Genomic DNA, 15154 nt, shown 5'->3' on the forward strand with positions numbered 1-15154 from the left:
TATTAGACGTATTCAATAATTTTTGTTGAAAATAATCTAATGGGAAATGATACATACTCCTAGAGAAGAGAATATAGAAACTGATCACATCGCTAAATTAGCTTTCAACTTCTACAATTGTTCGCAGAGAGAGAGCCCGTTGAACTTCAGTAGTTTAACGTCATAATTGTATTGGTTAACTTTTTCAAAAAAAAAAAAAACTAATCTCGTGGGAGAGGGATTCTAACTTATACTTAATCCACATAGCACTTGCGTATACAAATTCATTATCAGCAAACAAAAATTCGAATTTAGTTTTGTAGTTAACAGGGTGAAGTTCCATCATTTACAAAAGAATATTTAAATAACAGAAGAGCAAAATAATTAGTAGACAAACAGGCAGTGGGTTTCAACTTCATTGTTTTCTTTTAAACGCAATTAGAATAGAAGAAAGACATAACTGTTGAGCTACTCAAATTCCGGTGTGAATACTGGTTTTTGTATACGTTGAACATGCATATGAGCAAATTATTCTATGTTTTCCTATGTATTTGGTGGTCGGACAAAAGTGTTGGATAAGGTACTTCAACAGTTCCAAGCGGTTCACAAATCAACCATTCTAACCCTTCTCTGGATTGGTACTCTGGTCTGTTCCCAGTTATGCTGACTGATCCAATCCGGTTCAAATAACATTGAGAATCGCCCCAAGTTGAGGCCTAAAACAACAAATTTCATGAGCCAAATACGAATAATACTCCTTGATATTTGAGATCAGACCATGAACACTCATTAGAACTATCCCAAAAGGATCCCAAATTCCACATTGGATATGTACAAAAGTTCAACAACAGACACAAGTGTTTAACCTACGAGGCTCAATATATCAAAACAAACAATATATCTTAGGTTGGTGCGGACCGTGGACAAGATGCAAGACGCTTTACCTATGCACTCCACCTCGACAAAGAGACCTAAAATATGGCAACACATCAAATTGGCCAACTATTTTCCCTATAAAAGGATCAAAATTTTCAAGTACAAAATGTAACGATTCAAAACAACTCGTGAAGACCAATTAAAGATACAATAGCTATGCATACAGAAAAGGCTCGGTCCCCTCAAAGCATGGCAAGGATTGACAATCAAGACGAATGAAACGAATTCATTGTTTCAGCAATTTTTATCTTCAAAGCATCCAAAGACTCAGTGAGGTCAAATACCTCTTGTCGATCCATCTCCAGCAACATCGCAGCCACTTTTCCAGCATTATTTTGTTCAAGATGCTCCATAAGAGGGTATAACTGTTTCCCCAACATCTATTATTTTTGACAAAGGGAAAAATAAAACAATATATAAATTATTCAGAACAGAGATACAGTTCACTGTACAGATTATTTGGAACTTTAATGCATGGTCTAAAGCCTTGCAAATTAATTACCGGTTCGCTAAGATGATAATACTGTAGAACATTGAGCAGATAATTGTCTTACCTTTGTTATTGTTGAAGTGACTAAAACAGTTTGAAGTCCAAGGTCTTTGGCTTTTGATAGTTGTTGATTCTTTAATTGGTTGAGGATCTTGTGAATTTCGGAGCCAAAGCCATGATCGAACATGGCATCCATTTCATCCAATACCTGTTTAGAGATTTTTGCTGTCACTAAATTTGCAAGATATTGGATATCATTAAGAAACAGAGTATCCTAATACCTCCAGAAGCTAGAACTCTAATATATAAATTGCCGCATTCTAAAACATTGTTGCGTAAATTATATAGTTAAAAGTCAAAATGTTGGGATACCAAGTATTTGATGTCATCTGGAACAACACTTCCCTCCTCAATGTACTGAATAGTTTCACTTGGAGTAGCAACAAGCATGCCTATTGAGTCATTTGCCAAATTCTCGGAGATTCTTGACTTGCTGTAACCATATTCTGAAGTAGAATTCAACTTAGCATGATGGCTGATGAATCTTGCTGTTTGAAAATCCTGCATGATGATCTTGATTTAATCACAAACTTCCACTGATGAGAACTATGGAAGTTGCAAATCTAACTGTGAGGTTCTCTCACACGGGTATAAGAAACAACAAAATAGATACATAAATAACTTTAACAATGGACTTATCAACATAGTGGCATCTTAATTAAAAATACAAAAAAGAACCCCTCAAAGAACTAAAGATATATGTCCAAGAAGTTGTAACAAAGAACCTTGTCGCATTGTTCCTCCGAGGAGCACAAAACAATAGCTCGAGGATGCTTTGGCTTCACGCTGAGCAACGCCTCGTCCCGTCTAAGCAGCTGTTCAACTCAATGTCAGTAATTTGTTCAACCTTTATTGCAAACATTTGGCTGCTATTACATAACTAGAAACATTTTATTATGAATATCAAAGAAAAGTTATATAATAATTGGAATTAATTTGTTGAACTGGTATAATTATTAATTCCTAAATTTTTGGAGGGATACAAGAATACTGATTGACTTCATTTCATGAATTCAACAAAAGGAAATTAATGATTCATATCAGTGTAGAATAGATATATACCAGTATCACAATCTTCAGAAGAAGTTGCTGACAAACATAAATCAATTATAAAGAAAGAGTATGGAGTTACAATCTTGGACTACCACTTGTTTGAACTTTAATGTCGAAGCACTAGATATAATTTTAGATTCTATATGCTTACATATTTACTTAGGTTACTTCGGTTGCAAAGTACAGCTTCCAAAGAGAAAATTAAGGATCAAAATGACAAGTATAAGGTTACCATGTTAGCGATAAAAAAAAGGGTTTACCTGTATGAGAGGTAACAAGAAAGCCAAAGTCCTTCCAGATCCCGATTCAGAGCTTAAGACGACGCTTTTCCCATCCAACAAAGCTGGGATCCCAACACACTGAATTTCAGAAGGAATCCATATTCCCATCTCACTCAAAGCCCCAATTATGTCAGCTTCCAACCCCAGTTCTTGGAAACTAGAAACAAATTTCGTAGCACCACATTTGTTCTTGTCATTCTCAGAATCAACGTCATCCCTTTCTCTTTCCTTTTCAACAACAGTAGAGGTAGGTTTGGAGACGGAGTTGCCTTTGAGCTTTCTTTGTCGGAACTTTTCAAGAATGAGGGAGTCTCTATGGGATTTTGGTGAAGAAGGTTGTAGTTTTGCTGTTTTTATAGTAGGCTTAGTGTTGGAGGAAGATAGAGGCCTAATTAATGGAAAAGGCTTGATGGGGTTTAATGGGTTAGTTGAAGAAATAAGTTTAGAGGAGACAACAAGGTTGCAGAGGTCGGCAAGTGATTTGCTGCTTCTTTTCATGGTCTTTTGCCGTCTATTTTGTTGGCGTTTCTGCTTTTCAAATGTTACTTGTTTAAGGGTTCGTAGCTGTATTTGTGCCCTTCTCGCCTTGTTATTTATTTCTCTTTTGGACATAATAAGTCAATGTTAGTTAAATTCGGTTGTTAAATTTTCAAAAATAGATAAATATTTTTTAAAAGAATTGTTAGATTAAAATATTAATTTTTTAATAATAGTGACTCACTTGATATTATTTATCACATCAACAAATAATTTAAAAATAAAAATTAAAAAATATATAAAATATCAAAATAAAATACATATGAATTATCATACAAGCTATCATGTTTAAATAATTAACATTTAGTTAATCTTTTTATTAAATAAATAACAATTTGATTCTTTTTAAAAATTGATATCAAATTGAAAAAAAAAATATAAATATTAAAAGCTAATTGTATCATTATACTTTTTATTATATTATCTTGATAATTCAATTTTGTAAAGTAAATAATTTTTGAAATTTAATTTTATATATTTTTTAAACTTTTAATTCTTTTTTTATAATTTTAAAAAGTTTTTAAAAAAATTTATGTATTTTTATAAAATTTTATAAACACAGGTCACAATCATGATTATAAAAGAATATTTTAAAATAGTAGGAAAGAAAAACAAAAATATCAAGACGAAAGAAGTGCAGCATAAAGACAGTTAGAAAAAGGTGAAAAGTTTTTTTAAATATTATATAAGAGATGAGATGATGGCCTTCTGATATATAGGAAAGGCCAAGTATCTTTGCAAATGAGACGATAACTAAGACTTGATTTCAACACAATTCCATTATTATTACTACGCCAATTTTCACAACCCTTTTCCCCCATATTTCTTAGCACTTTAGAGCAGCAGGGAATTTCCATTTGCTTGATGCTACCTTTACTTCATGCTTGGCCTCATTCATTCTCTACATTTATGCTCTTTTTCCTTTCATCCTCGTATACAACAAATATGTGTCAAACACCAACATAATCTAATTTTCAACGTTTTCAAAGTATTTAAAAGATCTCTGAAAATCATGTCCATGATTATGCGTCAGTGAACAATTTAATAAAATACTTTAAAATAAAAGTCAGAGCAACATAATCCATGCCTGGTACCTTTTATGCAACCAAATGCACCTGCACCTTGCCAAGACAATGGGAACTTTCTCTACCTTTTCTTTATTATTATAATTATTATTATTTATTTGACAGATTTATTAACAACTGCATTGCAGATAGAAGGAACATTTCCACTGCCATGTTTGCCAATAAGAACGGGGATTCCCTTATGAATCACCACTGCCTTTTGTTTTTTTATTTCCTTTTGATTAAAATATCTGTCTTCTAAAGCAAGTAATGCCAAAAGCCAAATCTAAAATCCAAATTAACCACAATGCTAAAAAATTCAAACAATTTTCAGGGTTGCTTCTTGAATCCTAAGACCTGAAATATACCTTACTAAAACTGCCAGGGATAAATCAAATCACTTGTAGAATTCGGACTTCAAGACACCAATATAAGGCAAGTTCCTATATAGTTCTGCAAAGTCCATTCCATAACCTACAACAAAATAATCCGGACACTGCAAAAAAACATAATATCAAACCAGAAAATATTATAAAAGAAAAAATGCAGCAATGCAGAAATTAATATTTAAGAAACCATGCATTTTGCCAATGCTAAAGAGAAAACCCCTTGAGCATACTGGCAGATTGACCATATAACCAAAGGTATGTAGATATAAACCATCAAGAAAACAAATGGGAATTGCAAACCAAGTGCCTGAGAAAGTTTTGCAATGTGATACAATCAAATGCTCCATTTCCAGGAAACATGAGTAATGTCGTACCTATTATTCAAAGCTAACAAGTAGTACTTTTTACCAGTAAAAAAATTTGAAAGCATGATGGTTAAAATGCAACATATCTAGCAGAAGCTCCAAAATATTAATCTACAATGAGGTTTCTTTCAATAGTACTCGGTAAAAGACAAGCAATATTTCTTTCTATAAATGATCATAGATTCTGAAAAAAAAAAAAAGAGTGTATTCTTTGAAAAGCAATTAATAAGATACAACAATAATCAAAATCACAACATATGTGCATAAAAAGTTTGGGTATAGATTTTTACCTCAAATCCCTTGTAGAACTTTCCATCACCAACTAGCTTGATATGGACCTTCCTTCTCGTAGGTTTATCAAGAAAAGCACAAATTGATACGGAGGACACTCCTTTTGCTTCCAAGTGTTCGATTAGACAGGATAAAGTGCATCCTGTATCTACAATATCTTCAACCTAAGACAATATAAAATGGACTAATCTATTAGTGAACTCGGTTCTAAATGTTAATGGTAATACTCTTATTAGAACAATCATTTTATTTATTACTTTTGCTTAGGAACTTTATATTATGTGTGTATATATATAAATCCTAAACAAAGACTGAATAATCATCAAAAGTTCAAAACCTCTCTAGTGCAATCAATTAAGCACTAAAACATCTATTTTCACCCAATTAAGCTCTTGACCAGATGAAAATCGATTAATGGCCATTACCAATTTCCGTCTAATCAGGGTTTTGTTTTATGAATACACTATTGGGGGTGGGGATGGCGGATGACAGGGTTTGAACCCTTGTCATCTAGCTACCTATAGGGAGCTTTAACTGCAGCTACACACATGTTAAGGTTTTTTGAGGACTCAAATGGATGAGAAAAGATGTTTTAGGACTCAAGTGATTGCAATAAAATGATTGATGCTTTGATGATCATATCATTTTATTTTGGAGGTTTCTTTTTTTCTTTTTTTTTCACACCCCTTTTAGTTATTTAGTTTTTACTTCTCCAAAAGTTGCTAAAATGCATAACAATAGACTAAACTTAATCAAATGGCTAAGATGCAACACCAAGTTGAATATAGTTTATATCAATTCAAAACCTGTAGTCTTTTTGCTACAAAAAATACCCTTCCAAACTTTTAGTTCTTCAATAATACTATTTGGAGAACCTAATAATATAAACCCACTTCTTATGCAGTTTATGAATAAGAAGAAAAGGCAAATTGCAAGAATATCAACCAAATAGTTTACCATTGTTCCTTTTTATTATTATTATAAATTTCATAAACATTCGTAGAAAGCAAAGTAATAAACAATCAAATTACGATATCAACCCACAATGTAATTAGTTCAAAAATGATTTGGTATAAAAATAAAGCATTGAATTGTCAATTCTTCAAACACCCATTTTCCTTTTTCATTTGGAAAATAAATAAAAAGCTGCAAATCAACAATTGAACAACACTACATTACATTTCTTTCAAAAGCATTGAAAAAAAAAAGAAACATAAGAGAAAGGGTAATGGGGGATTACGAGAATGACGTGTTTTCCCTTCACATCGAGCTTCAAATCAAGGGAAATGGAAGGAGCTCCATTAGAGAGAGTATCGGAGCCATAAGATTGAGCTCGAACCAAGTCAACGAAGAGAGGGAACTGGACTCTCTTGACAAGATCAGCCAAGAACAAGAACGCACCATTGGCGACTCCTACAAAGAGGGGTGGGTCGGGAGCAGCTTTAAAATCAAGGGTAATTTGAGAAGCGATCTGGGCTACTCGGTCCAGAATCTGATCTTGGGTCCAAAGAACCTTCTCTATATGAGAGTCCAGAGACATGGACATGGTTTCAACAGTGATGGTTGTTCACCAGAGGCAACTGCGGCTTTTTTGTTTTCCTTGAAATGCTATTTTTATTATATTGCCTAGGGTTAACTTCATGTGGTTTTTATATCGTCAACCCTTTTTATTGACCAAAATACAATTAACACTTTTTCTATACTATAGTAAAGTCATTCCCACCCAACTTTTTTAAACATCGATGTGGCACCAAATTGAAGTGAGCAATATGCGGCTGGCTTTCCTTTGGGGAATCTGCCTATTAACCTCTGTGGAGTGATGGAATAACAGTTGCCAATGAAAACCCTTTGATTTGCAAACTAAACACGTCTTTCATCTTTGTGGGATGTAATGAAATCCAACACGTCGTCTTCAAAAACCCTTACAGTTTTAAAGAGCAAAGAAAACAATGGAAGAAAATCAGTGGGAATTTTTTTCATAGATCTGGAAGAAGCTTTAACTTCTATAAGTGTAAAAAACTGTCATCTGAATCTAAGTTTAATAATTACAAACAAATAGAGAAAAATCATAAATATAAAAAAAACATAAAAATAGGAAAAAAGAACCACTCTTCCTTCCTTTTTACAAAACCAAACCAGTTGAGAAGTGTTGAACTTGAAAGAGAGAGAGAGAGAGGATCAAAGGGTGAGTATTGAATTGACGAGAAAATTAAGAGAATCTGGAGCGTTGAAAAGTGGAGCATGCACGTGTTTAGGGAAAAAAATATTTTTTATTATGCAAAATTCATTTCTATTAATTTTTGAGTTTAGATATTAAGTTATGTCCACATTATATATTACAATTACTTCTTTTTAAACCAAAATTCTGTGGCACAAAGCATTTATGAATATTCATACAAATTACTTGTTTCTGAACCATAATGTTGTGGCTCATACTCATGTATATTTATACAAATTGCTTTTGTAGAATAATTTATTTTAAAACTATTTTATTTTTAATTGTTCTAAATCTACAGTGTTTGCACTATAAAAAATCAATGAAATCTTCGTATAATGATATGGAGATAGAATTTCAAGCCTGGTGGTGAATGAAACAAAAGTTTTGGTTTTGCCACCTTCGATTTCAATTGTATAATAAAAAATTAAAACCAATACTTTTTTCATATTTAATTTATTAACTTTCAATTTCGAATTTATATATCCACCTGACAGTTAAATGCCGTCCAAAGAACAATGCCAACAAAGCTCATTTTTTGGTTTTGAATTAGTATATGTATATTATATAAGAAATTAATCAAAGTTGGAGGATATATACTAAAATTTTAAATAAAATCGGATTCGAGGTGGAAGGTATAAAAATCGGATAGGATGGTCTAGTGGTGGAGTTAGGATGTTAATCTTGAAGGATCAAACTAAAATTAAATGTATTATGTAACTACTGACTTTTAGAAAAGGACTATTTATATTTTTAATATTATTTTTAATACTATAAAAATATTGGAGGGTCTAGGACTATAATATATATAAAGGGAGAAATTACAAAAATCTTAAACCTTAGGAGACCTATTTATATTTTTGAATGAGTCATAATATATTTACAAAGGATTAAATTAAAAAAATTAAACTTTGACTCTACTTGGCTCCACCCCTGGGGTGGCGCTACATTTATGCAGGTGAAGCGACAAGTAGATGGGTGAAAACCCGCCAAGTCTTTCAACGTTCACGCATTAAAGCCAATGATTGATTCTTCTACTATACTATACCAAAATGCAGCAGCCTTCGTTCTACCACTTTGCTAATACGTAAGATGATGAGATTGGTGATCATAAACTTCATAAAGACCAAAACGAAATAGCATAAAATTAGATGCATGCTCATTTCACAGCATATGATAAAGCAAGGATGACAACGTGTAATTAAGAGTAAAGCCTTATGACATGATAAGCAAGGAAGATAATGTGTAATTAGAGGGCTTATTTAGTAATCGTATTGGAAACAAAACCTTGCTGCTGCTACCCATGCTTGTTATCTTCTCAGACTTAGGGTTACTTTTCCATTACTGTTTTGGTTGAGAAGTGATCTTTAGAAAAAGTATATTTAAAAAACGTGGTAGAAAAGTTTTGTAAAAAATTTTGATTTATTAATTTTTAGTGTTCTTCGTTGCTGTCAAAAGTTATGATTGAAAATTAAAATAATTTTTTTGGACATAATTGTGGAAAGTTAAAAATTACTTAAATTATACAATATTTAAACAATTTAATATAATGATACATGAACTATAAATTTTAAATTTTGTAAGTAATTAATAAAAAATTATTTGTAAAATTAGCGATACATAAAATTTTTAAAAACTTAAATATAATAAATTATATTTATATAATTTAATATAATGATAAATGATATTTAAATAATTTGATATAATGATAATTTAATATTTTTTAGATTTTTAAATAATTAATATAAATAAGATTACCCAAAAATCAAAAACACCTAAATTATAACTTTTTAGTTTGAGTGAAAAAAAAATACTTTTTCACCACAATTTTGACCCAAAAACCAGATGTCCGTCATTGCTCTTGCTGTGTAAATCCAATTTTAGCTTCTCAAATGCAATGAAGATCTGAGACTTTAATAAAGACAAGGAGAAAAAAAAAGTTGATTCTAAAGTCGCTAAAATGTTATAAATTAATGTTTAATATTAGCATTCGATAAATAAATATATAATATGATTAAATATAAAACTATTATAAAAGTTTTTTAAATGCCTAAATAAATCTAAAAAGTTAAGTGCATAAATTTTCATAAAGTAAACTATAATATTAGTATTAAACCAATAGTAATTCACATATAAGTTAAATCTTCTAATTTGACAAAAAAAAAACTTTAATTCAATTAGATTTTTCACTGTCAAAATTTTGTTTTTAGTCAAGCTTAACCACAAATTTTACATTATTTTGAAAAATGAAAATTTTATGTTGAAAGAAATTCACAATTTAAAGTGTTTAGGGGATAAAAATATAATTTCTTTACATAAATAAAAATCACTTAAAGTGTTTTTATGGTGTCTTGAGGATGTAATATGTCAAACACAAAATAAATGTAAATACAAGATTCACAATAATTTGTAAGAAAAATGGTAAATCTCTAATCAACATTTAAGAAACTCAAAATTATAAGACAATTAATTCTAATTTATTCAATGATTTGTATTAATTAACTTCTAAATATAGTTATAATCACGATATGAGTGGTTTCATATAAAATCAATATCTAAACCACGATATGAGTGGTTTCATATAAAATTAATATCTAAACATCATTAAATCAATAAAAATTAATTTGGTATAAAATTAAATTATCAAAGGAAAGGCACCTTTCTTACTTTTTATAGAGATTAATCAAGAAATATTGAAAAGAAATTTTTTTTATCAAATTAAAGTGATCCACTTGAAAGCATTGAAAGATTGATTGATATTGTAAAATATTTAGGGAGAGTATAAGGGAAAAAGAGAAATTTGAGAGAAAAAAATGAATTTTAAAAGAAACTAAAAAAAATGAATTTTGAAATTTAGTGGGTGGGGAGAAATTAATTTCATTTTATATAAATTAATTTATTTTTAAATTTGAGGGGACAAATTTATTATTTATATATAAATAATTTATTTTTCTTTTTATAAAATATTTCTTTTTAAAAAATCGTGGCTCCGCCACTGGACCATGCCACAGCAGTCAAGCTAACCAGAAGAGAAATAGCAGCATCAGCATGCACACGCATTCACACAACACAGCCAGCAAGATCAGTTAGTATATGCACACTATCTCCATGGTTAAACGAGAGAAAGGGAAATTCGTTCTAGAGAATCCCAAATCAAATAAATACTAGAACCAAGCTAATAAATGATGATGGTCTATATGTCTCAGATATCTAAATTCCTAAAAAAAATTACTTCCGGAGAAAGCCCAGTGAAGTCAAGACTTTTTGGGCCCTCTAAAAAATGACAGACCATTGCACCTATAAAGTAATATATTTATTTACCTATTGATAACAGGTGAACTCCATTCAGTCAGTTCCAATGACCAACTCCTTACTCGCATCAGATTCTCCTGCTGCAGAATCCCGAAGGACAGCCATTGCCTCAGCCACCTTCTCCTTCGAAGCATCTGGAGACTCGATGAGATGGAGAACCTCTGTTTGGTCCATCTCTAGCAACATCCCAGTCACCTTTCCCGCATGTTCAGGCTCAAAACCCTGCACCAGCGGATAAAGTTGTTCTCCCAACATCTGCATTTGTATATAAATATATATAATAAAAAGTATCATCAAAGAAGAAAATGAATTACATGTTAGCACACCTTAACAGACCAATCATTATAGATGTTAAGACGAGTAAAACAGCAAGATCAATCATTATAAATTAATAGAAAGGATACTACATGCCTTGTTACGTTCTCTAGGGGAAGCAGAAGCTAAAGCAGATATGAGTGTCGATATGTGCACTGGGTTAGGTCGTTGCACTTCAACAGGGTTTACTGGCATCCTTGAAACACCATATGGTAACGGCAGGATAGGGCCTACAACGCTTTGGGTAACTGTAGATTGATCCACACCATCTCTAGCATTACCCATGTATCCCAAACCTTCATTGGTATTACGGTGCAGCACCTGAAGAACAAGAAATTCTGTAATATAGTAATTATACTATTAAGCCCTGCAAAAGAACTACAATGGGGAAAAGTGCCTGCTACCTGTTGCTGCAGCATTTGTTGGGAGTTTCCACCTCGACGAACACCCATCCTTTGACCTGGTTGTCCTCGTTGTCTTTGGAGGTTGTATGGCATAATATAATTTGGAGTGACACCAGGACGGATTCCAGGTATGAGTTGCTGCTGGTAACCATATCCTGCAGGCTGAGGGTGTAACAGACCAGGACTGCCTTGACCATAATATAGCTGCTGAAGATCAAGCCTATGAGGACCAGAATGATATCCAGGAACCCCTGATGCCAAAGGTGACATGGCACCTTGTGTACGAAGTTGAGCAAAATACGACTGGAAACAAAAATTGTTCATGGAGGCAATTAAGGCTACATAAATTACCATGCAAAGAACAAGAATTTAAACCTCAACTAACTGATTCTTACTCCAGGATGGTGCTAATTCAAAAAACATGCTGCTAGAAACAATGTCATCATATAGATTTGTAACTGAAAATCCTGTTAAAAATGCTAAACCTACATCATAAAGTTCAATCGTCTATTTGCTCCATAAACGGTTTGTTTGACAAGCTAAAGATCATTTGGCATTTACATGTCCTAGTGTATTTGGATAGCTTTGTCCAATTACAAGTAGGCAAGCTAAGACAAAGACAACATATCAAGAGTCTATGCTAAATAGAAACATGAGATTAAATCACCTGTAATCTAGCTTTTCTTTCTTCTTTGCGTTGAGCGACAGCAACATACAGAGGCTTCTTTCCAATCATCTTTCCATTCATTGCATTCAACTGTAGAAAGTAAAAATAAAGAACAATTAATGAATGCAGAAGACCTAAAATAAAAACAAGCAGGCATTGAACAATTAAAACCTACAGCTTTCGAAGCTTCTTCAGGTGTAGAAAAGGCAACAAAACCAGAGCCCTTACTAACTCCTTGTGGATCAAGCATAACCTTAAACAATAATTAAGGGACAAAAAACATTTCAAGAATTATTGTAATCAAGCATGAAAGAAAAGGAAAGAGATAAGAAACAAAAACTTAATGGAAAGAGTGGGAAGGAAGTACAAGCCTATCCATTATAAAGCCGTACCATGCATGAGGTAATTGTTCCAAACTCCGAAAATAACTCCTTCAGTTTTTCAGTATCTATGCTGTCATCCAGATTTTTCAGATACAAATTTGCAGCTTGTAGTTTTTCATATCTACTAGTTCTTTCCTGTTCAAATTTGGCTTTCAACTCTGCTTCCCTTTCTGCTTTCCTTTGAGCCCTTCCCACATACCACGTCTTGTCATCATTTTTCATCCCATTTAACTTCTCGACAGCAGCGGCAGCCGCATCTGGGCTCTGAAAGTTCACAAAACCAAAACATCTGGACTTACCATTCTGGTCCTTCATGACAACAACACTGGTGATGGTACCATAAGTTCCAAAAACTTTCTTAAGGTCCTCATCACTTGTTGTTTCTGACAAATTTTTTACATAAACATTAGTGAACTTCGGCGTCACATTGGCTGGCACCCGTTCTTGTCGTCGAACATGACGTCCAACATAAACTTGTTTATCATTTATTAGCATACCATTTAACCTTTTGATTGCATTCTGTGCGGCTTCATCATTTTCAAACTGAACATAGCCGAATCCTTTTGCTTGTCCATTTCTATCAGTAGCAACCTTGCAAGAAAGTACATTCCCGAAGGCAACGAAAATGTCATACAATGCCTTGTTATCAATAGCTGGGTCCAGGTTCTTGATAAAGACATTGGCATATCCAGTCTTACGAATAATAGGATCGCGTTGAGAAAACATAATTCGTATAGGTTTTCCATTGATGGGAGTGAAGTTAAACATTTCCTTGGCATGAGCAGCTGCAGTTTACAAACAGTGTATGTCGTCAAGACAAAGCAGTTAAGGATTCACATTAGCAGTCATCGGTCACTAAAACTTTGTAAAATACAAAAAAAAAAAAAGAGTAACTTTTTCCCCACTTCAAGACACTCGTATGTATTGATCCTAGACACAATCACGATGATCACAATCAATCACTGATCTTCATCCCATTAGCAAAAAATATGTCCAAATCATTTTTTTATTATTAATTACAATTTCCCATTTTTATTCATGAATTATCAATGATCACACTGACAAGTAAAAACAATGTCCAAGTTCAGTCTGATTATCGCAAAATCAACCAAACAATGCTTTCCAGTTTCCACCCTCTAATCAAGAATAAAATATAACAAAAATAAATAAGCATAGTAATCACTTGGATCATTTTAAAACAACAGAGAGAAAGACGATCATCTATTTCTATAAAAAAAAAAGAAAATTACCGTCTTGGTAATTGCTGTAATTGACGTAAGCATAACCGAGAGAAGATCGCTTATTCTGATCCCTACAAATTCTAATGGAAAGAACAGTTCCAACTTGGCCAAACAGATCATACAATTGCCCTTCCACCACGTTCTCCTCCAGATCCCCCACGTAAAGCGACACATTCATATAACCACTTCCCACCGCCGCGCCCCCTGCCGTTTCCGGAGCCACAGGAACCGCCGTCGTGGCCGTCGCCATCTCTGTCTCTCTCTCTCTCCGAACAAACAGAAAGTCCAAAATTCCTCTAAAATTTTAAAAACAAAAGTAGAGTTAATAAATACTAGGTTTGTTTTGACCCGTAGTATATATTATTATGTATATGAATGGAATGTTATTAATGTTTTATTATTTTTTATAACTTTTTTTCTTTTTATTAAATTTCCTATTAATTTTGGAGGAGCGCAGAGAGGGAAGGGAAAAGACAGGGAGACGCGAGACGGAGCCTTCCTATATAGTGAACGAAGCGGTTCGTTTGCACGTGCGGGTAATGACGTGGCATTCAAGGAATTTGGGGCCCCGCTTTTGTCTTTTTATGTCGTTCGTTTTTTTGCCCACACTTTTTATGTCGTTTTGTTGTTGCTGCCTGTTTAGCCTTTTTTTTAGCTTACTCGCAGAAGAAAAAGAAACCCGCGACAAAAAGAGCGAGAGTTCCAGAGCCGTCGTTTGTGACGTCGCCGAACAAGGAATATACACGTTTTCCTCTAACTTTTTTATACTACCACAATACATGGGATAATCATATGGGCAAATAATTAATAAAAGCCCAATTATTTTTAAAATTATCGAAATGACCAGGTCCTGAATTAATTATCAAAATGAACCATTTTTCTCAAAAACACATCCATGTCAGTGCATTGTCAGGGGATAAAGCAGGAAAATGCTTTTTCAAGGAAGTACTTTGTCCACGTGGACAGAAAACGCTTCCTTGAGGGCGCGCTTTGTATCCACGTGGACAAAGCGCTTCCTTGAGAAAGCGCTTTTCCGGTCTAAGATTTTTTGCAATCAAGGTTAGGGTTTGAGATTTTTGGGATTTTAATTTTTAGGGTTTTAAGAAAAAATTAAATAAATAAAGGTTTAGGGTTTCTTAATTAAATTAATTATAAATTTTAAAAAATTATAA

At 32.8% G+C, this 15154-nt stretch overlaps 3 protein-coding genes across 7 annotated transcripts; all 3 read right to left on the reverse strand.

Annotated features, from left to right (window-relative positions):
* Nucleotides 1–273: 273 nt before the first annotated feature.
* On the reverse strand, nucleotides 274–4894 carry LOC107901758 (DEAD-box ATP-dependent RNA helicase 39). 4 transcript variants are annotated; one of them, XM_016827894.2, is made up of 7 exons: nucleotides 4769–4894; nucleotides 2779–3400; nucleotides 2191–2280; nucleotides 1778–1966; nucleotides 1470–1613; nucleotides 1200–1295; nucleotides 274–695 (listed from the first exon to the last, which is right to left on the reverse strand). In XM_016827894.2, the coding sequence occupies exons 2-7, from the start codon at nucleotides 3295–3297 to the stop codon at nucleotides 513–515; spliced, it is 1221 nt and encodes a 406-aa protein (XP_016683383.2). In that variant the 5' UTR covers nucleotides 3298–3400; nucleotides 4769–4894; the 3' UTR covers nucleotides 274–512. The 4 variants fall into 4 exon arrangements, with proteins under 4 accessions (XP_016683383.2, XP_016683382.2, XP_040951821.1 ...); XM_016827893.2 differs by having other exon boundaries at nucleotides 1778–1978; XM_041095887.1 differs by lacking the exon at nucleotides 274–695 and adding an exon at nucleotides 744–950.
* Nucleotides 4596–7572, reverse strand: LOC107901760 (hypoxanthine-guanine phosphoribosyltransferase). Its single transcript, XM_016827896.2, has 3 exons — nucleotides 6686–7572; nucleotides 5445–5609; nucleotides 4596–4896 (listed from the first exon to the last, which is right to left on the reverse strand). Exons 1-3 carry the CDS (start codon nucleotides 6989–6991, stop codon nucleotides 4798–4800), a joined length of 570 nt encoding a protein of 189 aa, XP_016683385.1. The 5' UTR covers nucleotides 6992–7572; the 3' UTR covers nucleotides 4596–4797.
* Nucleotides 7573–8415: 843 nt separating this feature from the next.
* LOC107901761 (polyadenylate-binding protein 3) lies at nucleotides 8416–14574 on the reverse strand. 2 transcript variants are annotated; one of them, XM_016827901.2, is made up of 8 exons: nucleotides 13992–14574; nucleotides 12751–13526; nucleotides 12534–12611; nucleotides 12359–12448; nucleotides 11692–11994; nucleotides 11384–11608; nucleotides 10982–11227; nucleotides 8416–8775 (listed from the first exon to the last, which is right to left on the reverse strand). In XM_016827901.2, exons 1-7 carry the CDS (start codon nucleotides 14230–14232, stop codon nucleotides 11006–11008), a joined length of 1935 nt encoding a protein of 644 aa, XP_016683390.1. In that variant the 5' UTR covers nucleotides 14233–14574; the 3' UTR covers nucleotides 8416–8775; nucleotides 10982–11005. The 2 variants fall into 2 exon arrangements, with proteins under 2 accessions (XP_016683390.1, XP_016683388.1); XM_016827899.2 differs by lacking the exon at nucleotides 8416–8775 and having other exon boundaries at nucleotides 10747–11227.
* Between the last annotated feature and the right edge of the window lie 580 nt (nucleotides 14575–15154).

This window comes from Gossypium hirsutum, chromosome D06, assembly GCF_007990345.1.
Source record: "Gossypium hirsutum isolate 1008001.06 chromosome D06, Gossypium_hirsutum_v2.1, whole genome shotgun sequence".
Lineage (NCBI taxonomy): Eukaryota > Viridiplantae > Streptophyta > Magnoliopsida > Malvales > Malvaceae > Gossypium > Gossypium hirsutum.